The 24,852-nt window shown below is 34.4% G+C and overlaps 1 protein-coding gene across 3 annotated transcripts in view; it reads left to right on the plus strand.

Annotated features, from left to right (window-relative positions):
• The window catches only part of Nkain2 (sodium/potassium transporting ATPase interacting 2), a 1,053,517-nt gene that overhangs the window by 533,348 nt on the left and 495,317 nt on the right, over positions 1-24,852 (plus strand). For all 3 annotated transcript variants that reach the window (XM_028868382.2, XM_028868380.2, XM_028868381.2), the window contains one exon: positions 17,167-17,247. In XM_028868382.2, coding sequence (XP_028724215.1) covers positions 17,167-17,247 — 81 coding nt within the window. The remainder of the gene's footprint in view (positions 1-17,166; positions 17,248-24,852) is intronic.

Below are 24,852 nucleotides of genomic sequence, written 5' to 3' on the forward strand. Positions count from 1 at the left end.
TTGTGTGCAGGCAATTATTAGAGTGTTCCCAGGAACATCTGTAAAGGTCTGGGGAAGCAAGATCATTCAGGAGAAAATAAACTGCAAGCCAGTAGCAAAAGAAACCTCCATGGATTTCACATGGAGCTCTGAGGCCAGGCTGATCTTTCCAGGATTGTGAGAGAGCCTAAGAAAACTAACTGTACCTCAACAAAAAACAGTCATGAAATGAGATTTCTTAAAAGGAATTAATAACCAAGGGAAAGATAATTTAAAGCAGTCAAGAATAATTGTGGAGACATAACTTGGCTATGAATTGCCAATGTGGAACAATTCTGGTAATGGGAGAAAAAATTATTGGTATCCTAAAAGGTCACCTGGGCACTCAGCTAATACAGTCTGAGTGCTAAAAGCCTATAGAAGAGGTCCTTTTCTCCCAAACAGTTATGTATATATAGAGATGGATTATTGAAATTTTGTGGATATTTTTTAGTTTGCAAATAGGCCTTATTATAAAGTAAAAACATTTCTATATGAGGATGACAGTATTAATATGAAAACTATAAGCAAGACATATCATTTTAAATTTCTTGGAATAAAATTTTTCCAGTACTTAAATTACCTAACTTGTAAGATTTTGTGATCATGAATTTGTGTGTTATGGGCTGGAATTAGAATCTATAGACAAGGAGCAGAAATAAGAAATATTCTATATAAGTTACCAATCAAGATATAGCACCATTCATAGAGTTCTCTAAATATATGGGATAAGCATGCAAATTATTTAGTAATTAGAAGAATGTATAATAACAATGTCTAGGTCAAATTATAAAATACAATTTCTTACATCATTTTGGACTAAATCCAAAGTTACCCTTAACTTGGAAAATGAAATTTAAGAAAAGGATGGCTATTAGACTTTTTATCCTTGCTTAACAGGTGAGTTAGTAATTTTAAACCTACAGTTACTTTTAAAAGTACTTGAAGATTGAAAGCAACTAATGTATATGTCAAAACCTAATTATCCATTATCAATGCTTGCAGATCATTCCCACAGCCTTCTTTTTATCCTTTGCTAAATGTTGGAAAACACTAAGGGCTTTTTCATACTATATATAGATATAGGTTTCTGCATTTTGTATTATTTTAGTATATTTTTAAGGTCTTATTTTCTGAAAACACGTTTGATCAAATGGTTTCTGTCTTCCTGATATGTCATCTGATGGTCATTAAGGGCATGATAGCTTTTCATAAGATACATTCCTTAAGAAATTGTTTTATTGTTTTAAAGAGAACTTTCCTAGGATGATACATAAAGTGGTCCCCAGTGCTAATACTTTTGGTACATGACTCTCTGCAGTCATTATTTCCAATAAAAGTGATTGACTGTCTAAGTGGCTGACATAGAAGTGTAACACTCTGTTTATCATCCCCACCAATGTTGGACAAGCCCACGGGCACTGTAGCTAAGGCTCGTTACATGAGAAAAAGTATACTTACCTGAAAAAAATAACAATATTCCCCTTGCGCTCATCAAAATATTAGTTAAAAAATACCAAGCTCAAAATACTGATATTTTGTCATATTGCCAATATATACTCATCATGCAGTTTATATTTAAGATCATGATTCCTTTCCTCTTGAAATATCTTTCTATTAAATAATTCAAATAATCTTAATAATAAAAATTTCTAGATAATATACTATTAATATATTCTTATCTATTATATTGTTATTTATATAATATATACTGTCATCAATAATTCTTTGAATATAAAATAAATGAACATACGCCTCCAAACAGTTTAAAAATTTGAAATTATAAGCCACTTAAAGAAAATATAGAAGAAAATACCTATGGCATTGCAGGACAATGAAACTTTGGATATGTCTATATAATTGGAATGAGTTTTATGTCACCTAATGCATTATTGAAGTCACAGATAATATCAAAACATCAATATACCTACATTTAAGTTTGAGTTCTAAATTGTGCTCAGTAGTCAGGTATGAAGTCACACACTTCTAGTATCAACACTTGAGTGACTTAAACAGGAAGATTGCAAATTTGAGACCAACTTGGGCTGCATAAAAAAACATGATTAAAAACAATTACATATGTGTGTGTTGTTTATATTAAAACAATATATTATTATGTATATTAAAAACAATTTGCACACATATTTATATAAGTCAAGCACAGTAAAATATGGAAAATATTGATTCCAGTAAATTGAAGCATTATTATAGAAAAGTGAAAATTACCAGGGTTATTTTCCTTGAATTTTGATGATGTTCCTTAAAGCAAATAAGGTTACTTAAACAGAAGACCTGCAGTAGAGGCAGGGAGGTTGATGTGAAATTTCAGGCACTATTCAAGTGATACACAATTTAAAAAGACTGTGTTATATATTTCTGGAAGATTTTTCCTCAAGCAACTTGTTGCCATTGTTTGAATATGGAAAGATGAACCCTAAAACAAAGATTTAAGAAACTTCTAGTCAACCATTATAGAAAACAGTAGAGAAGTTCATTAAAATTTAAATATAGCATTAATTTAAAATCTAGAAGAATACTATCAGCTTTTTATCTTCAGTAATGAAATGAGTTTATCAAACAGTTATTGACATTTCCATATTTACTACAGAACTGCTCACTTTAGCCATGCTGTGCAGTTAACCTACATGCATCAGTGAATAAATGAAGTGATAAAATACGATCACACACACACACACACACAGAGAGAGAGAGAGAGAGAGAGAGAGAGAGAGAGAGAGAGAGAGAGAGAGAGAGGACTATTGAACTATAAAATAGAAATGAATTCTGTTATTTGAAGCAGCAGGGAAAAACAGGAGGAATGTTATTACAAACTAAATAAGGGAATAATCCAGCCATAGAAGATAATCCTCATAATCATACCAGTAGGTATATGGAATCTAAAACATTGATGTAGAAGTAGACAGAAAATTTGGCACTATTGAAAATGTCTGCATGCTACTACCCTGTGGCTTTATAGAGAAATATCCTAGTAACATTACCAGAAATGGATATGCTAAGGAAGGAAGGAGAGTGGGGTAATATTGGCTAAAAAAATAAATAATTCCAGTTAAAGGAAAGAAGTAATTTCAGTAAATATCCTGTATCAAATGATGATACATTATATTCTTGAAAACTCTGGGATAGTAAATATTATCACCATCAAAATGGCAACTATAAGAATACATATGTTCATGTTCATTGTTGAGCTTATTATTCTATAATGTATACATACTTGAAAGCATCTTTTTACAGGACAAGATATACAATACAATTTTATTTATCCATTTAAAATATAAAAAATTTGGATGGTTGTTGATTTTGGCCTTTAATCCAAACACTCGGGAGGCAGAGGCAGGCAGATCTCTGAGTTTGAAGCCAGCCTGGTCTACTGAGTGAGTTCCAGGACAGCCAGGGCTACACATAAATGTTGTCTCAAAAGACCAACCAACCCAACCAGCCAAGCAAACAAACAAACAAACAAAATAACACACACACACACACACACACACACACACACACACACACACACACACACCACAAAGTCAATTTGAGTCTATTGAATTCAGTGTTTGTGGTTGGTTGGTTGGTTTGGTTTGGTGTAAAATAATATATATATTATTTTACAATACCATTCAGTCTACATATCAGCCATGGGTTCCCCTATTCTCCCCCTCCCACCCCCTCCCCTTACCCACAGCCTACCCTCCATTCCCACCTCCTCCAGGACAAGTCCTCCCCCGAGGACTGCGATCAACCTGGTAGACTCAGTCCAGGGAGGTCCAGTCCCTTCCTCCCAAACTGAGCCAAATGTCCCTGCATAAGCTCCATGTTTCAAACAGCCAACTCATGCAATGAGCACAGGACAAATGAATGGAAACACATGAACTATGAACCAAAGGCTGAGGGGCCCCCAGCTGGATCAGGCCCTCTGAATAGGTGAGACAGTTGATTGGCTTGATCAGTTTGGGAGGCAACTAGGCAGTGGGACCAAGTCCTGTGCTCATTGCATGAGTTGGTTTGGTGTTTTATTTTGTTTTTCTCTTCTAGGAAGACTTTGTATCACTGCCCTCTTATCTCACATGAATTCAAATATACACATTTATTAAAGGACTTTTTATTTTAATATTTCTTATCCAAGAATGAATTAATCTGTAAAATTCTAATTAAGAATTTCATTTTTTTGTATTTCTTGGCACACCAGGATTGTCAAGACTAAAGCAACAATGTAGCAAACAAAATTTTGTGATGATATGATTAAGCTTCAACCCTGACAACATCCAACCAGAAGAGGTATTCAAAGGACAGAAATAGCATGAAATATTGAAAAATGTCTATTTTGCCTTTTGAGCAGACAGGGAAAAAATATACTTCTTAAAAATGCTTCTGCCTAAAAGCAAGTTGAGAAATCCTATCAGAACAATATAATGTTTGAGATAATTTTATTATTTAACTACTCTTAAAATAAAATATCATACAAATAACCCAAGAGGAATAAAGTTTCTCTAACATATTAAATTAAAAAAGCATCAGATATATTTTTATTAATTCAAACACAAACACACACATATATATATATGAATATGACCTCTATACATATTTTCATATTAAAACAATAGATAGCAATTAAATATTTTGAAGTTGATATTGATTGATTTACCACATCCCTCAATTAAGATAACACATATTTTAGAAGACTCTTTAGTTGACTAATAGAGTGGCTTTAAATTTGTGAAGAGAGATAGGTCACATGACAATTAAAGGCACCAAAGCCTTTCTTCTGGCCAAAGGAGTCAAATGATGCCTCTAATACCAAAAGTGGGGGTGGAGAATTACACTATGCTATTCAATCAACATTAACAACCACCATATATCTGCCAGATATTAATAAGATAATGACATGCATTTTGAAACTGTTACTAGCTTTCTATTTTTGACTCTTGAAATGTTCTATGATAATCTCTTCCATCCACAAGGTCTTATTGTATCTGTGTAGTAGTCTTAATATTATGTATCACTGTTTTCTGCTGTCCTGTCACATAGATGCTTGACATTTCTGTAGAGACAGTTAACACTACATGCATTTTCTTAAAGTTGTTCCTTCTTAAGTTGTATCTTCGTGATTGTTTGTCTATTTCTCATGTCCTTCCTTAATATGGTCTTTACTAATATATTACTTGTTTATTTGGCTGAAGTATAACTGAATCAAAGGATTTCATATTTCTCTAGAAAACAAAATTATAAAATGCACAATAAATATAATGACTATTCACTTTTATATACTAAAAAGAAAAATAAATTCTAAGGCATGCTTATGTTGCCATGGCAGATAGTCCTTTCTCCATTCTCTTAGAATGCCCTTGTGATTGTATGGATATCAGAACTCTCAGAATGGACTATCATCCTTTTGTATATACCATGACAATCAAAATATTTTTGTCATTGGTTGGGTTTGGAGCCAACTTGTGAAATAACCGAGTTAATTATATGTAAGAAGATCTACTGACTGACTCTAGAAATAATTTCTCCTCTAAGGTAATAAATTGCTGTAGAAGGAATGAACTTTAACCCATTGTCTTAGTATCTGCATGGTATTACATGTATATTTTGCATGAAGATGTAAAAGAACTTCCAAGAATTGTATGTCTAGTGCCATGACATCATTCAAACACAGGCTTAAAGGAAAAAATAAAGTTCATAAAACAGTTCAATATTAAGTTGTATGTAGCTCAAAGGAATCCCAATTAATAAGATTTTTACCTTTTTTATTTCTATTAATATTAGTAAAATTAATTCAACTCCAATTGGTCAGAGTCTAAGTTTCATAATATTAAACAACAAAAAATGGGTTAAAATAAAAAAATTCTAATGAGGTAGATAAAACACTGTGTACTTTTAATTCATATCATAAGTTTTTAACTATGACATCAATAAGTTTATATAAAGTTAGAATTTCACTCTTTCAATGAACAATTTTATCACAAAAGGTACCTGAACACATCATTTAAAATTTTGTAGAAGAAATGTGTGTATTTATATATTTTATTGTATTTTTTAACTATGTGTGTATGTGCTCATGTGTACAGGTGCCCTTGGGGGCCATAGATTGCACCCCTTGGAGTTGTTGTTATAGATGGTTGTGAGCCAACTTTAGTCCTCTAGAACAGTCTTTACTCTTAAACACTGAGCCTTTCTATAGCCCGCAGAGAAATTTATTTTAATGCTGCATGTGTCCACTCAGTTGAACATTGTCTCCTCATTTTGTTCATATGGACCCAAATCACCAAACAAATAACCACAGGAACCGTGGTGGGCTGAGACTCTGAGGATAGCTGTGTGATAGATATGGACTTATGGGGGAACTCACTCCCCTATACAGCATGTTAAACAGAATGAATCCAATTTGATCCTTATCAATCCCATGATTCTAATAAGAAAATTGCATGCTATGTGTGTTTTTCTCCAGCTAATAGTTTGCAGATGTGTAGGAATGTTGAGCAAGTCAAGATCAATCAAGGCTGGACAGAGACCTGGCTTTGTCATTTCATAGGTCATAGGTCATCATCTTGGTTTATGTGAGATTGTCTTACAAATAGTATCATCATTCAAGGGTGCCATGAATTATTTCATGAAGCACAGCTGAGGACCAACATATGAATGCTACCTGCTTACAATCAGCTAGAATCACTGTCATCAAAGTGTTCCAACTGGCCATAAAGATCTATATGCCTAATGGTGATGCTTCTCATTCACTTGTGGACCACATATGACAATAGTTACTCATTATAATCTATAACAGTGTAAAGGGAGAATGATAAATAATTTACATAAATACCAATTTCTAACTACTATATAATAATTTGTAATTTAATCTCTACCCTAATTTTTAAAGCAAAAGTGATAGCTGATAAATTGAACCCTACTACTTAATGAATACAAATTTATTTCAAAAAATAGTCTTTTCATTATATTATTCATTAAATGATATCTTTGATTCTACAAAGATTTGAATAATGAGTAACATTTTGAAACCAAGCATCTCACTTTGGAAATACATCACAAATTCTTTAGTGGGTAGCTGTTTCCACCTCCTGTATTATCTATTTTCCTTTAATCTTCTTTTGCTTAAGATTGTTTCATAACTTTTCTACACAGAAATCTCTGACAATATAATGAATAGCACTGTCCAGATTTTCTGTAGTTTGTTTTTTCCCCTCGTTTCTGTGGACCTAAGACCCCTCCAAACCATGACACTTCTGTCTGGGCACCACTGTGACATTAGCAATGGAGTGATTCAGAAGTAGTAATATAATGGCTGAAAAGGAGTACATCTCAATATCTAAATTACCCATCACCACATATGTTTAGGTATTATGTATGCCAGTGTTGTATTTGTGGATGGACTGTTTTCTTGTGCTTTTGTTAGACATTACCACCATAAACCACTACAAACTTGTTCATCTGAAACACGCAAAATAAATTCTCCTGAATTCCTAAAATCAGGATTCTCCTTACCTCCAGGGTGTCTAGTGTTCCACAGATCTTGAGTTTTAGGGTTTGGGGTGATTACAAAATTCCATGGTGTTTGGGAGTACCTGTCATTACATAACCCAGCACAATCAGACCTCACACTGCTCCCCTCCCATTACCCCTTTTCCTTCTCTGTATAAAATGTCCACCTATCTGCCTCTTACAAAGACATATGTGATGTTATTGGATATTCTTGATATTAAAGGACATCAGCCAGCCTCCAACTCTTCCATACTTATGTCTGAAAAAAAAAGTTATTTTCTATCCAGTTTTGCTATATAAGTTAATATCTCTCCAAGTTTGGGAAACTTAGGTGTGCATAGGTCTACAAAGGCTGTTATATAACCTATTAATGGGACGGTGATGAAGATCAATGGAATAAAAATAGTACTAGATGTATTGCATAAAAATGTTCAGGGCCTGATGAAATGTCTCAGTGGGTAAAGTGTTTGCATGTTAAAGAGTGGGCACACAGGATTGCTTATATAATCCTAATGCTGTGTATGGGCAGAGTAAGAGGACAATGGCAAATCTCAGGGACTTGATGGCCAGCTAGTTGTGTGGCCCACACTCTGTGAGAGGTGCTAATTTCAAAAAATAAAGTGAGAGTGATAAAAGAAGAAAACCTGTATACATGTGTGCACCTGTCTACACACATCTGCATACCCCTTCAAACTCATGGCAGTTAACTTTCTAAATGATTTATAAAGCATTTTGGCTGATCTTCAAATGATGAATAAGAATAATCCAGCATCATTAGTGGTTTTTTGGCAATTCAATTACCTTGAACAGAAGGAAAACTGTTGTTAATAAAGTCTTTAAACAAAGATATAAAAAACAAAAGGATAACCATACGGGACTTAAATTATTTGCTGATTGGCAAGAAAAAATAGATTGTTGGTTCCACTCCAAATCACAAATAGTGATAAATATGAAACAATGAACTGGAAATCTGTAGTTTTATCAAACTAAAGATCCTTTCCCCCTGCATTCATTGTTGGATTGCAGACCCACAAGTCAACACCCTACTGTACAAAGACTCAATAAAATCACTATATAGTTTTAGTGCCTCATAAATTTTAGCTTTTATAGTTTGAATATAATTTGATGTGTTTCACCAAGTTATGTTTTATTAACTTCTTCAACCTAAAATTTATTTGCACACAGTATTCAGAATATTCTCATCTAAAAAAATTATTGTACATGGGCAAAGGCCTTTCGGTAGAACATTTCCAGCCTCAGGAACTACAGAGAAATAAGTTTCCTGTCATTAAATATTTTGAGTGAGTTAAAGCACAAGAAAATATTCATAAACATATGATTTTGAGCTTAATGAATGTTTTTATTTTTTGATCAAAGGAAATTACATTCACATTTTACATCAAGACAAACAATACATCTGGGATATTGTTTTGATTTGTAGTTCTGAAAAAAAATCAATAGTCATTTTTATATTTTTTAAACTAATGCCAACTGAATGTTTGAAAATTTATAGACTGTTGATTGAGCTAAACATTTTCAAGTATGACTGCCAAAAGGATTTTGATGTCAAACTAAACTAATATATTTAAGTAAATCCTAGTATCTCAGAACAAATACAAATAGAATAAAAGCATTGGAAGTTTAAATAACAGAGAATTAACCTAATAACTCTGTGCATGATTGAACTTTCATGTACATTATAGGCTATTCAATAAGACTTCCTTACCAAGTGAAATTCATGAAGTATAGAATAATAAGAGCAATATTTCTATTTAATGTATGCAGGACAGGACTTCAGCAATATGCAGAGAGAGGAGAATGAGGATACCACTAAAATGTTAAATGCATAGTTCCTAAGTATGATATTACTTCAATTTCTCCTCCTTGATGTTCAGAATTTTTATTACTCTTGAAAACAAAAAAGGCCTGCGAGGCCGGGCAGTGGTGGCACACGCCTTTAATCCCAGCACTCGGGAGGCAGAGCCAGGTGGATCTCTGTGAGTTCAAGGCTAGCCTGGGCTACCAAGTGAGCTTCAGGAAAGGCTCAAAGCTACACAGAGAAACCCTGTCTTGAAAAACAAAAAAAAAACAAAAAAAAAAAAAAAAATGCAAATGGAGGAATTTTTTTAAATGACTTGAAAGTTATAGAATCTTTTTTTTTTGTTTTTTGTTTTTTTGTTTTTTTTTTGTTTTTGTTTTTTTGTTTTTTGTTTTTGTTTTTTGTTTTTTGAGACAGGGTTTTTCTCTATGCCCTGGCTGTCCTGCAACTCTCTTTCTAGAGCAGGCTGGCCTCAAACTCACAGAGATCCTCCTTCCTGCCTCTGCTTTCCCAGTGCTAAAATTAAAGGCATGTGACTCCATGTTCAGCGTAGCATTAGATTTTTAAGAGACTTTGAATGATAATCTTACCAGAGACTGCATCCCTGGGAGCATTATAATTTATAACGATAGTGTAATTTGTGAAGCGATTTCTTATAAAAGTGAAAGTTTTACAGCAGGAGTTAAGTGTAACAGGACTTTGCAGATTTTCATTGTAATGCAGACTTCTCTTGGCGTGAAATAATCAGGAACTGAAACATAAATGGATTGTTTTGGCTACTTTCACTCCTTATCATAACAACAGGTGAGAAAGGGATGACAGTACCTCACCAGGTCAAGAGATGCAGCCCTTAGCGATGAGGACTTTAACCTAGGAAACCGCGAGCCTTGAGCAATTCATCAGCGTGTCCAAAACATGCTGAGCAGAAATGTTTGTTTTTGGAAGCAGATGTTTCAATCTATCTTTCAAACATCTTCCCTTTTCCTATAAACACCTACTTGTTAATGATTCCAACCTCCCCATGTTTCACTTTAAGGAATTGTTTTAAGGAAGTTCCTCCAAGCTGATGCATCATTACGTTTATGTTAGCAGCATGGCCTCAATGATGTTAGTTGCTGATACTACTTTTGTAGCCTAGGGAAAATATTCAAAGATCCCTGCAGATTGCATATCAATAATTGATAATATTGCAATAGGAAGTAGAAGTCAAGTCGGGTAATAGACAAATTGGGTCATATCCTGTAATGCTTCTCTGATATATCTGCAGAAGGCTCAGGCATCCAGCTGGTAGTTAATGAATGTGAAGTGATTCATGACCGATTTCTTTACTAATAAATCACTTATGATATATCCTGACAATCAAGTGCCTTTGTTTTTCCCTTTCACCTAATAATAATAATAATAATAATAATAATAATAATAATGTTGCTAAACAATTTTTCTAAATTTGGCAATATTTAAGAAAATTAAGCATGAAATTACCATGGCAGACAGATTATAAACTTAAATCTCTATTTCAAATAATGCTTGCCTCTTCCTTTTATTATCATAAAATAAAGTCAATTTTCCTGATGTTAATTTCATAGAAATTTTTAGCAAGAACTATGAGAAAATGTATCTGTCTTAAGTTCTTCTGTGCTCCCTTAGTTTTTCAAAATGAGATTGCTTTGGGAAAACAATGTTGTATCTTACAGTTTCAGACAGTTTATAAAGTTCATTTTATCTTAATAAAAATTGTAAAGTTACATGTATGTCTTGGCATGTAAAGCTGGCAAACTATGGTAAATCACGTGCTTTGTCTTGCTGAATCGATGTGATACCTTAAAAATCTAGAGGTTGCCGGGCGGTGTTGGCGCACGCCTTTAATCCCAGCACTCGGGAGGCAGAGTCAGGCGGATCTCTGTGAGTTCGAGCCAGCCTGGCTACAAGTGAGTCCAGGAAAGCGCAAAGCTACACAGAGAAACCCTGTCTCGAAAAAAGAAAAAAAAAAAAAAAAATCTAGAGGTTAATTCTAGGCGTATATACTCTAAATGAGAGGAATTGGCAGTGTCATTGAGATGTAGTTGATAATTTTTCCAAATTAAAAAAAAATGTACTACCATTTTATCCTTGCATAGCCTAATCTCAATTCCAACATAACATACAGCTGTGTATCAGGCCAGTTGGTTGGCTCAGGTGGTAAAGATGGTTGCCAGAAAACCTGATGACACTAGGACGCTACACTTGAAAGGGAGAGGAAGCCCCCAAAAGTTGTCACCTGACTTTCACAGTTTGTCCTGGCACGTGTGTCCCTGTACTTGTGTGTGCACGTGCATGCATGCATACACACACACACACACACACACACACACACACACACACACACAACACACACAAATATATCTGAGTTGCCTACGATGAGTAAGAGCCTTAACTACTTTTTACTTTATGTAGGTAATTTGATTTTGTTGTTCGAGCCACAAGGCAACAGGGAAATCGTGATGAATCATTAGTTCATTTATAGCTAACAGTTTTCAGCATTTTGGTAAGATTCAGATTGCATTAGTTTCTCAAATGGTTTATTGGGTGCTTCAGGCATCAGTTCTTGAAAAGTGAATTTCATCAAGAAGTGGGATTTGTCTCTTATCACAGATAATAGATCAAAGCTTTTAAGCTTTTATCTGAGAGGTAAAATATAAGACTTTTCACGGGAAAAATGAGACAGAAGCAAGATTCGTTTTACTGAAGAAAACCACAAGTGAGGTGATACCTAGCCAGTGAGTGCAACTCTTTGTCATCTTGTTAGGGTAGTTCTCCCGGGCAGAATGTCATTTCCAATTACATACAAGCTGAGCAATGGTCAACTATTGCCGATCCACTCACTGTAGCAAGTGGAAAGAAGTTAGTACAGACCCTTATAATTTCTATTACATGAACAAGCTGAAGAACAGGCTTAGCAATAGAGTATACTGGCAAAAAAATATCACTGCCAGACAATTTATAAGGAAATGCAAATACCTTTATCAATACTCAGGCAACTACCAACATTCAATGGGAAGATATTTGGTCCAGAAAAATACTTCCATTAGCTACTGAAAAAGAAATATGACTACAGAAAAGAATAATAAAAAAATGAAGAAAGCAGTAATGATGTAAAAGAAAGTTAAATGAAAGATAATTAATGCATCAAGATACATGGAATAAAGTTAGTAAAACCCCTAGTTAGCATAATGAAATGATTACAAGGATTACTATAAGTACATTCAAGGTTTTTTTCCTCTATTTGTTCAAGGGCTTGGAGCACTAAAAGTGATCACTCTCTTCTGTAAGCCTCTAATATCTAGTATTTTCTGGGGCCATCTGACTTGTAGTAAAGTATACAAAGAATTAAAAGTAATTCAAAGAAACAAAAGATGAAAGAGGAACATGTGCTTCTGTGTCACCCTTGGAAAATGTGGACTTGCAGAATCTTTACCATAAATACTATGAAAAGAAACCCATAGAATAAGATATAGAATGTGATTCAAAAATGTATGATAGAGTAATAAAAGATGAAAAAATATTGTCTTAATTTAAAAATGTAACTGCTTCCTTCAAAATGCAATCTACAAATCAATTTTGGAATTTAAGTAAAAGGACAAAAAAGAGACCACCTTTAAGTTAGAGAAAATCATATTACCTTAAGGAAATATTTCTTGGTTGCAAAGTCAGCTGGATAGAATGACGTGTTAGATACATTAGTGGAGGGTGTTTCACGGAGTCTGGTATGATAAGCCTTTGGTGTCACTGCTGTTTTATTTTGACGAAGTGCAATGCACTAACATAAGTGGCAATAGGTATCGAACACTCAAGTAATGAGTGCTTTGAAGCATTCCAGCACCTAGTCTCATAGAAGCCCTCTGAGTTACCAATTATTAATAAACAGTTGTAAAATCTGAAGTTCAATGATACCATATAGCTGGAATAAATCTGTAAAGTTCCTAATTGGTAGATGCAGATGATATGTACAATGTTCTTAATTCTATGTAATGTATTTTTATGGGGCATCTAATCTTAGCCATCCTCCCATAATATTGTCTAATTTTGGTTATTAAACCAAAAAATTTCAGCTTAAGTTTTAACCAAACCAAATACAATTTATATATACATGTAAGTAATTAAGTATAATTTGAGAAAAGCTATATTAGTCTCAAAGAGAAGAAAACCATTTTTTATATATTCATTGTGTTGTTGGATAAAATAGTATGATAAGTACCTGTGGATATATATGTAATATTTCTACCACTTGATAAATTTTATATGTAATTTCAGGTTTGTAATAGAAGCATCAGGCTGGAGAAATGGGTTAGTGGTTAAAAGCCTTGAGTGCTCTTTCAGAGAATCCAGGTTTGAGTTCTAGCACCCAGATGGCAGCTCACAACCATTTGTAACTACAGTTCCAGAGAATCTTATGCCCTCTTCTGGCCTCTCTCCAGCACCATGTACTCAAGAGCTGCATAGACCCATGCAGACAAAACATACAAATAAAATAAAGTAAAATAAAATGAAAATTACATTTTCAACAGAAAACCACTGCACTGATATTTTCAGTTTTTATTTATCTGTTTACTTTATAAGTTTTGAGGATTGAGCTCAGTGCTCCCACAAGCAAAGTTCTACTTCTTAGCTTTAGCCTCCATCTAGCATTAACATTCTTTAGTGCCTGTCAATGACAAATTTCAGGAACATTTGAGTCGTGTGATGAAAAGCATTTCATGCGCTCCTCCCAAATATTTTGCTAACCTCCTAATCTATCATTTCATAAGTAAGATCTACTCAACTTTCCATTGTAGCTGGAGTTTTCTCCAGTCCTGCCTGGTCCACAGTCAGGACAAATATCTGTCACCTGCCAGTCCCCGCAGCCACTTTGACCCAACCGATTAAACACATAGAAACTTATATTGTTTAAACTGTTTGGCCTAATGGCTCAGGTTTCTTGATAACTGTTCTTATAGCTTAAATTAATCCATTTCCATAAATCTATACCTTGCCACGTGGCTTGTGGTTTACCTGCATCTTCACATGCTGCTTGTCATGGTGGTGGCTGGCAGTGACTCCTCCCACCTTCCTGTTCTCTCAATTCTCCTCTCTGTTAGTCCCTCCTATACTTCCTACCTGGCCACTGGCCAATCAGTGTTTTATTTATTGACTAATCAGCGCATTTGACATACAGACCATCCCACAACCTTCCATCCATCATTAAAAGGCAAAGAAATGTATTAATGGGACCAAAGGAAAACATGAATTTACTTTTCCTATCCTTTTCTCTTTATTTTCATTTTTAGAAAGTTAACTAAATGATTGCAAACTGTAGCTACATTTTTTTCTTCATCATGTTATCAATGTGGACCCAGAACTTCATTGTATTTCTGAAAAGAAAATCCAAATCTATCCATCAAATAAATGCAAGGCCCCAGACTCTTAAGAACCACCATAAGTAAAATACTTCAGGGCACTGAAATGAACAAGATTTTGTTTGTTTGTTTCAAATTGCAGGAAAGCAAACCAAAGCTAGAATGTGTCACATACAATGAAAATGTTCCTGCAGAGAGAAGGAAGCAACTGCAGTGAAAAGGCGATCTGTGGAATATTTAAATCTAAATACCTAACCAGAAAGTGATAAAAAAAAATACTCAAAGTAATTGATAATAACCCCCCCATTTAATTTAAAAATAAGCTGAGCTAGCTAAATACACACACTGATCAAACTCAAATGTTTCATGGGATCCCTGTTCAACAGATCAAGATCGTCTTCTTCCGCAATTACTCAGTGTATGAATCTCATCATCAGTTCTCAGCCCACACTTTAGGTAGCATCTCAAATATCTTTGTTCTTGGACCATTTGATTTGGCCTTCGTCACTCTATGCTGTACAGAACAACAGCCCTGTACAGCAGATGGTACAACTGAACATCTTTAAAATGCTGTGTAATCATCATTTACTGTTACACAACGATTTCATGACTCATCAAATAACAGAATGATTACACTATGCCTGAACAAACAATGTCCATGAGTCGAGTTGGCATTCTGCAACTGAAAATAGTATTTTATCTCGATTTCTTAGCATTCACTCACTGAATTAAAAATAATATTTTCCTGAATGTCTCTTTTATCCAAGGTATTGAGTTAGGAGCTTAGGGGGATGGACATACACAGAAGAATATATTCCCTAAAGGTATTATTGTTTGAACATTAAAATTTATATATAAGTAATTAAAGATAATATTAGGGGTGAAATGAATACAGCAACATCAGCTAAAACACTATAAAAAGCTCAGCCAGCTATAACTGCATGTCTGTCAGCAAGTGTTATTTTAGTTGACCTTTGAAGAAAAGTAAAATATTGATGGATGTGATGAGTAATGTGTAGAGAAAAGGAAAAAAAATCAATGATGAAGGAATTATATGGTAAAAGACCCTGAGAAGAAAAATGTACTTTAAGTCCACAAAACAGAAAGTCAACAGTGTGTTTGGAATCGAGAATGTCTACAGAGATGAGCTCAAATAAGTGACTCAAAAGACAGCATGGTTCAAAACCATGGAGGTTCTTGACTTGTAACATAAAGATATGAAACTCATTATCAAAGAGATGGAAGCCATGGGTTTAATGAGCAGAAAGTAACATAATACCCCGTGATTTCAATTGATAAAGCAAAACCGACGCCTGCCATTTTCTTGTTGATATCACCATTCCAATCATTCCTCACATTTTTTTTTTTGAGACAGGGTTTCTCTGTGTAGCCTTGCACCTTTCCTGGAGCTCACTTGGTAGCCCAGGCTGGCCTTGAACTCACAGAGATCCGCCTGGCTCTGCCTCCCGAGTGCTGGGATTAAAGGCGTGCGCCACCACCGCCTGGCCTATTCCTCACATTTTAACTTATGTCTGACAGTCAGTTTCACTCATTTATTACAGAGGAAGCATCATCTTTTTTTTTTTAAAGCTTTCACATTTTGTTTCTTAAGATAAACGATGCATTATTTCCATCTTCCTTCTTAGTATTCACATTACACATAATTTGATCATTTCCTATGTGATATTCATCCTAGTAAAAATCATCTCCTTCATTTGACATGAGTTTGTGGGTGATTAATTTTGGTCTTTGTTATCTGCAGTTGTTTCCTAGGATATTGACTTCTAGGTGTTTAAAATTCGTTTGACTGGATGATCAAAACTATGACTTGGTAAGCAAATTCGTTGCCACTGCAGAATATACACTAAGCAGGCAACAGAATAAAGTTATGGATAATTGCTGGATGGTTACTATTATGTCATGGGGTTTGTGAGAGGATAATATAAGAAGATGAGCAAAGAAGTGAAACACAAGAGAAAAAAAACCTGACTATATGGGACATGGGCATGAGAACCATTGTGTTGGGAATAACCTTAGCAATTTGAAGTAAGTTTGCATATTCACTATAAAAATGACTTTACTGAACAAAAATGTTTTCTTTTTATATATTTAGTGTGTCTATGGGAGCATCCAATTATCACCATGTCTATAAACTAAAAACCCATTATATAGTAAGAGGGAAGCTGTTATTTCTTCTGCCTTAAAAACTAAAAAAAGATCCTTCAGTATTTTATAAGCTCTGAGACCATAAAAGGTTGTAAGAAATCAACATTATATGTGTGAGTGTGTATATGTGTGTGTGTGTGTGTGTGTGTTTTTTAGATGTAAGCAATATCCAGTATTTTCAACTAATCTTTTGATTTGAATTTCAGAAGTGCAAGATATATTTGCCCTCTGCCTCAGCTAATTCCAAATTAATTCTGCTCTTCTTCCTTTGCTTTTTCACAGTATGCTGTCTGGCTAGTCCTCTGGGTGACGTGGAACGTGTTTGTTATCTGCTTCTATTTGGAGGCGGGGGATCTCTCGAAGGTAATTTGCCATCTGATTTGCCTGGGTCATCACTCCTGCATTAATGAATGTCTTCATAAGTTAGGCCAAGTCTCTCCTAGCTCTGGTCTTCTCTATACGGTGGGTGAAAGTGAGGTGAAAGGTGTCTTACTCTTACCTCTGTGTTTCTGTCATCACAAAGATATTTGTGCTTTATAACAACATTAACATGAGATGTATATTATAACACTACCCATGTACTATGCCTTAATAACATCCATGAGAGAATTCTAATGCCAAATAGTATATTTTTCAGAGACAACTGTCTTTAAAAATTTTTTTGAAGTCACTTCATTTTCTTATATTCAACAATGTTTTCCTGGTTTAACTTAAATCAGAATACAATAATTTAGACAATCCATAAACCATTATCTGAAGACAATAATTTATTATAAGAATGAATAAAAATAAATACATTATTCTAACATAGTCTAGGAGATGTACAATTCTTAGTGTTTTCATTGTGATTTCTTTATGTAGTGTGTCAGGGGCACTGATGCAATTTTAACATGAATTCATTGACTATTGAAATAATGTGGTCTGCAGACCTCTAAAGCCGCCATTGTTCTATTGTAGTACTGTAGCAGCAAATAAGTCAGTAAGGCAATCCCTCTGCTTAAGTAAATCTTGACTCTGGAGAGAATGACCAAGTTCTTTTTGCTGATGTTGGAAGATAGAAGATGTGAAATATTCTTTTGCTATCACTATCACATGAGTAAGAATATTTGAAATATACTGACATCTTTAAAACCCAGGCCTCAGAAGAAGAAAAGTCTCTAGACTACACTTCCCCATATCTACATATCTGGTCATGTTCGAGAAATAGGGGCTGATAATATCTATGTAGGTGTTTGATGAAACATTTAGCATTTTAAATAGTGTTCCTTATCATTTAATCAGTACTATGGATTTATGTCAAGTAGAAATCATTTTGATTTATTTTGGTTCAATGACAAAAGATGGAGAGAAAATAAGAGCATGACCTTATGGGATGGGGGAGAATCTAGGGATATATTTGATGATCCGATTTGGGACGAGTTCCTCACAGTCAGCCTGGATAATGACCATTCTGATTTGTACAGAGAGTCATTCTGTATACTGTGGCAGCAGACAGCCCATTTGGGAAGAGCTGTGACCAATGGAGAAAAATTGTTCTGGCTGCTCTACGAAAACACAGATGAAATCCCTGCTTAAAAGGCAGCGTGCTTTCCCAGGGACGTGAATCAGTCCCCCCTTTATATATCTCTGCTGTTCTGTAATCCACTTTCTTCAAAGAAATTCCACATTAGAATGGCATTTAACAATAGTCTCCATTTTAAAAAATCACCTTAAAATTGTAAGTCAAGTGTCAGGAGAATAGACAGTGAAATGATTCAGCAAACCGGAGTTTATTTAACATAAAAACACCGAGAATGAGAGCTAAGTCAAGCTGAGTGAACAGATGCTCTCTGGAGGTAGTAAACTTTCCATGTGTATCTGCTGAGACAGAATAGAGATTAGAATCTCATGGTTTTGAACAAGATCATTAAACAGTTGTGAGGGCACACCCTAAAGCTCTAAAGCCCAAGCAAGCTGCAAACTGAAGACTGAAAAAACTTATTCTCACAGAGATGTAATGATTCTCCATCGTCAGCAATGAAGCAGTTAACAGCATTTTCTTGTACACCAAGGCTTCAGAATACATGAAAACTTAATCATCTCCTTTTAACAAATAATCTCAAATAAAACCATAAAGGACTAAGTTCTATAGTTATCTATTCTGGGTTTTCTTTCCTGCTCAGAGGATTTGACAAAGGTGTGATTGTTGTAGCATCTAATTCTTTAGTTGTTGTATGTAGCTCACGCTTTGTGAGGAATACAGTGCTAGTAGGAAACACTGGTGACTGAAAATGTGCAGATTCATGAAAAGGCAATAATGGCTCTGTTGAGACTGCGTACAGTACCCAGATTATAGCAGATGAACCATCGTTATTTTCAACCCTCTAAAAAGTAAGACATTGTGTATCGCATCTGAAGGCTCCATTACTTGAATCTCAGGAAAAAATACAGGAAACAGAATAAGAGAAGGCATTCAGTGAGATGTACATAATGAGACAGGTGTGTCTTTTCCCATAAAATATGAAAATAAGTATTCATTTACAACAAATATAGGCAAGAAATTATAAATTTTAGTTACTGATGTAGAGATAAAAATCTGGATTCTCCTTTCTATAGAGCTATCCGGTTTCTTTTTCTAAGCAAACAATTTTCTATGTGGTTATGAACTACATACAACCGTGAATGAACTCCGTGTCTACAATCAGTAATTATTTGATTATAATAATATAATACATGAGACTAAGCTCTTCGTCTTTGGTTGTCTTTGTATACATAGTTATATGGTTATTACTATGAAAATACAGCACTATTACCAAAACTTAAATGAGTATGTTAGAAATTGGAGAAGAGGGATTCTATGAGCAAGGGGCATCAAGAGCATGATGCTGAAACCTAGAGAGACAACCAAACCAAACTATTGGGAACTCATGAACTGTAGACCAACAGTTTTGGAGCCTTCATGGGACTGGACTAGGCCATTTGCATAAGCGAGACAGTTGTGTAGCTGGATGGGCTTAAGGTGTCCCCTGGCAGTAGGATCAGAATCCATCTCTGGTTCACGAGCTGGCTTTCTGGAGCCCATTACCTATGGTGGGACACTTTGGATAGCCTTGATGCAGGGGAGGGGCTTGGACCTGCCTCTACTGAAAGTACCAGACTCTGCTGACTCCCCATGGGAGGCCTTACTTTTGGGAGTAAGAAATGGGGGTGTGGGTTGGGAAAGGAAGGCTGGAGAGGCAGGAAGAGGGAGGAGAGGGGTATCTGGGGTTGGTATGTAAAATGAATAAAACAATCCTTAAAAGAAAAAGAAATTGTATCTGTAAAGAACTCACAAAAGGTAAAATTAGTTTCATTTTTATCAAATAGAGAAAATGCTTTTTGATTTTCTGTTAAGTTGACATGTAATAGGAATAGATAGTATCGTAGCAACAAAGCACCCATACCACAGTAACAATTTCTACATTATTTATATTAGTAGCTAACACAATAGTGTTTAAACTAAATATCATCAAGTATCATATAATGTGTTATTCCTTGAATTGGTATTTTAATAGAGGTCTTATTTGGAAACCAAGAAAAAATAGGTTTTCAATTTATTGTATTTAGTAACTTTGAAGTTGCCTTTGAACACTAAATATGAAGTGAACCCTTGTGTTAGGAGTTTTGAGAAGTCTTCTTTTGTAATCTTCTTATTTCATTAAATTATACTAGGTAATTATGTTCCTCTTATCATTTTTAGATAGAAATGAAAACCCATCCTATCCATCAACTAAGTTGAATTATTACAAAAAGATGAAAGATACACCATTTAGTCTTTAGTAATCTTTAGGTTCAAAGTACATAACTGAACAAAAACACATGTATTACAGTGATTTATTTATTCATTTCTTCATCTGGGATGAGAAAATAAATTTTCATAGTAACACATTAGAAAAAAGCTTACTGGTCTACTCAAATGCTGCAACAATGAAATTGTTAGATTTGAAAAATTGTAAGCTGCTCCAGTGGAAGCTGTGTGTCACCACATCTTCTGAAAGGGCTGTTTTGAGGTGTCCATTCATGCCTCTTCTGAGGAGAATCATTAGTCAATGGTGATCATGTTTTATAGGAATAAAACATTAAGCTTATAGAGAAGGCAGACAGGGGAATTACTTTATACTCAGGACAGAGCAATTTATTTTTCCTTAAGCCCATAAGACTAAGGGCACAGGTATATATCTGTCAGATTTCACTAGACATTAGAAATTTACCTAGTGAAACCTCAGTGTTAGTACTTAATTATATCTAATGGTGTGTGATTCAGAAGTGTATAGAGGCTACTTCTAGAAAGCTTTCACATTTTAGTGACTTTCATAGTTGTTTCTAGGATCTAGATGTAATTTATTATTAGATGTTGGCATCTGAAGGAGCCAGATAATACATTCGATTCAAGCTTTGGGGATAAAAGTGTTCTCTTCTGTAAGAAGAAGAAAGAAGATTAAAAACCTTCTGTACACTGTAGGCTAAAAGGAACAAATCCTTAAAAACAGAAATGAATGGTAGGCAGAATAATAGACTATTACAACAATTGCAGTTTGTTTTTTTCCATAACAAAAAATATTCATGTTGTACATATTTCATTGTACATATTTATTGTACAATATTGTACATATTTATGTACAATGAAATCAATGTTTATATCAAATTTGTCTTCTATGACCTTGGATATAAAAATGAAAGGTGAGACATATGCTATAGTCATTTTACTTATATTGTTTCTTCAAAAATTAATATTCGTTTTTAAGTGAGACATGATTGTACACACCTGTAACCCCAGCTACTAGAGAGGCAATCAGAACAATGTCAGGTTCAAAGCTTGCCTAGGCTGTATGGGCAAATAAATGTGATACTGTCTAAATATAAGAATAGTAAACTGAGACAAGGATGTAGCTACACAGTAGAGTGCTTACTTAGCAAGCTAGAGAACCTGGGTACAATACTTGCTATCACAAAGAAAAAGACTAATGTTAAGTATCAACAAGAAAGTATATTGGATCCATATGGTTTTTTTAGGTTTTACTTTCCTTGGGGTATTAGTTACTTTTCTGTTGCTGAGGTAAAACACCATGAACAAGGCAACTTGTAGAAGAAAGTGTTTGTTTGAGCTTAAAGCTCCAGATAAGAGCCCATCGTGGCAGGCGGGCATGCATCAGGCAGAGGCCAAGGGATGGAGCAGGAAGTAAGAAGCAGAGAGCAGGAAGTGAAAGTGGAAACAACACGTGTAGCTTTAACGTCTGCTGATGTACTTTGTCCAACAAGCCTGCATCTCCCTAACCTTCCACAGAGTGCCACCAGCAGGATCCCAACTGACCATAAATGCCAAGAACTGTGGTAGACATTTCTCGTCACTGCTACAACTAATCTAATAAGAAAAAAATTAATTTTTCAGGCATATTTTGCTTTAGAAAATATAAAATTGTCATCTGATAGTAAGCATTAACTATGTTGTAGTTGTTTTGTAACACTGGAAATGAAACATCCTATGATTTGCATACTTTGGCATTTATTAAATTCTGCCAATTATTTTCTTATTTGTTCAATTATCATTTCTTTGGGTTTTTTTCTGCTTCCTTGTAATACCATTTAAGTGGGAAATGGAGTCATTGAAACTTTTTATTTCTCAGTCGACATTATTTTACTTGAAAAATGTTATTTTTTTATCATAATTTAAGTGAACATCTCTAAACATATGTCAACCAGATTTTCATCCTCAGGATTGATCTTGTTGCTAAATTCAAGTCTCACATCCCTAGCTTCTTCTGGGAGACAAGCTTGTTATAGTGTCACCTTAAATTAAATGTCCAAAAGGTTCACCACCACCTCTGAAGCATCCAATATCCAATATTCACTTATTAAAGAAGAAAACAATTATAAAATGTAAAATTCATTTCAAAATGTATTTGAAAAAGAAAGAGGATTTTTAAAGTAATTAACAAGTCTTTTATACTGATTATGAGATGGAACGAGAAATATTGTTTCATTATTTTATGTTTAGATATCTATATATCTATTTATTTTATTATATCTGTATACAGGCATATATCCATTGAGAGAGAGAGAGAGACAGAGAGAGGGAGCGGGAGAGAGAGAGATGGAGGAGGAAAGAAGGGATAAAGGGCTTGGCTAGGACCATATATGTGTATGCTTGTTTGTGTGTGTATGTGTGTTTTTATAGCTATAAATACCATATATGGGTATATATGCTCATGTATTTGTACTTTTAGCTATTATTCTATATATAATTGGTGTGTATAAATATATGTGTGTTATGTGAATACATGAGTACATACCAAAAGTTAATACCAGATTTTGTTGATTGAATGAGTATTTTAGGAAGGTATAATATAAAGGTATTCACTGACTTTTAAAAACTATGTTCTCTGAATGGGAAAGGAGACTATGAATGCAGGCTTTGAACCTGTAAAAACCATTTAAGGGAATTTATAAATAGACATATCTTTGAAGGACACAGATTCAAATATTTGAACAGTTTTGCAATTAGGGAAATGGTGAGTTCTGTGTTCATGGCTAAAATGAAGAGACTGTTAAACTGGTAAAACAATTTTGGCAGTCTTGATAAATGAGTTTGAAAATAAGAGACCGTATATGTGTGTGCTTGTTTGTGTGTGTATGTGTGTTTTTATAGCTACAAATACCATATATGGGTATATATGCTCATGTATTTGTACTTTTAGCTATTATTCTATATATAATTGGTATGTATTAATATATGTGTGTGTTATGTGAATATATACAGAATATTTTTATGTTGGAAATTATTTGGAGAATAAGCAAGAGATAACCAGATACAGAGTAAACATTAATGTGGCTAAAGTCCATGTTCAATTAAGTACTGTCTTTGAAGGTGTTTAGCTGTTGAAGGAATGTTTTATCAAAGGAATTTTTTTTTACTTATGATGTTCTTCAAATTATAACAGGTTCATTAAAATGTCATCCTATTGTAAGTTATGTAGTGTTTGTGCTTCAGTCAAGAAATGAAAAATGACAGGTGTAAGTAAAGGTGGAACTTTGAGATAAATGTTGCCTGTGAGGTTATCTCTTGAATACTTGAGGTTACTGGAAGGCATTTATGAAAAAGTAGAAAATGTCATCTTTGGAAACAACTATACCCAAAAGCAGAAACAAAAACTATGGTTTTGTTGCCAGATGAAGTGATGTTTAAGGCAAGAAACAGTAAAATTGAAGGAGGAATGGCGTAATGATAATAAGAATACTGATCAACATACTGCAAATCAGTAATGCTTGAGTCAAGTACTTGTTATGATCAGGGCTCAGAGAGCTATACGTAAGAGGACACGGAAAGATTGTAAGAGCCAGAGGGGATGGAAGATACCAAGGAAATAGTGTCTTCTAGACACAACAGGATTGATGCACATATGAACTCAGAGCAACTGTGGCAGCATGCACAAGACCTGCTCTAGTTCAAGCCAGATAGGATCCCAGTGTTGGGGTGGGGAGGGTGGACACAGTGTCCCTTCATCCCTAACCAAGAATCAATAACAGCTTACAAAGGGAAAAAATAGTTTTCTCCAATGAAGTCTCACTGGATGTATTGGTCTAACTCAAATGTAGGCCTCATGCCAAGCAGTAGAGGCCCAACACAAAATGAACTAAATGATATTTTTCTAGACTTATTGTCTCATATTGTTTGTTCAGGCATTTTTATTTGTTTAGGCTGGGCAAGGTCCTGTATCCGATTCCCAGAACCTCAAAGAAACATACACATGTATAGATAGATTATAATACAGACAGACAGAGAGTGAAATAGTTATCCTGAATAAAATAATATAGCAACAAGATTAATAAAGCAAAAATAATTGCATAAAAACGATAAACTGCTATATCCAGAATTAGCCAGATTTTGTAATAATCCTTTATAAAAATGTCAATCAGACCAATAGTCAGGAAAAATGTTGACTATCTATACAT

This window comes from Peromyscus leucopus, chromosome 8a, assembly GCF_004664715.2.
Source record: "Peromyscus leucopus breed LL Stock chromosome 8a, UCI_PerLeu_2.1, whole genome shotgun sequence".
NCBI lineage: Eukaryota > Metazoa > Chordata > Mammalia > Rodentia > Cricetidae > Peromyscus > Peromyscus leucopus.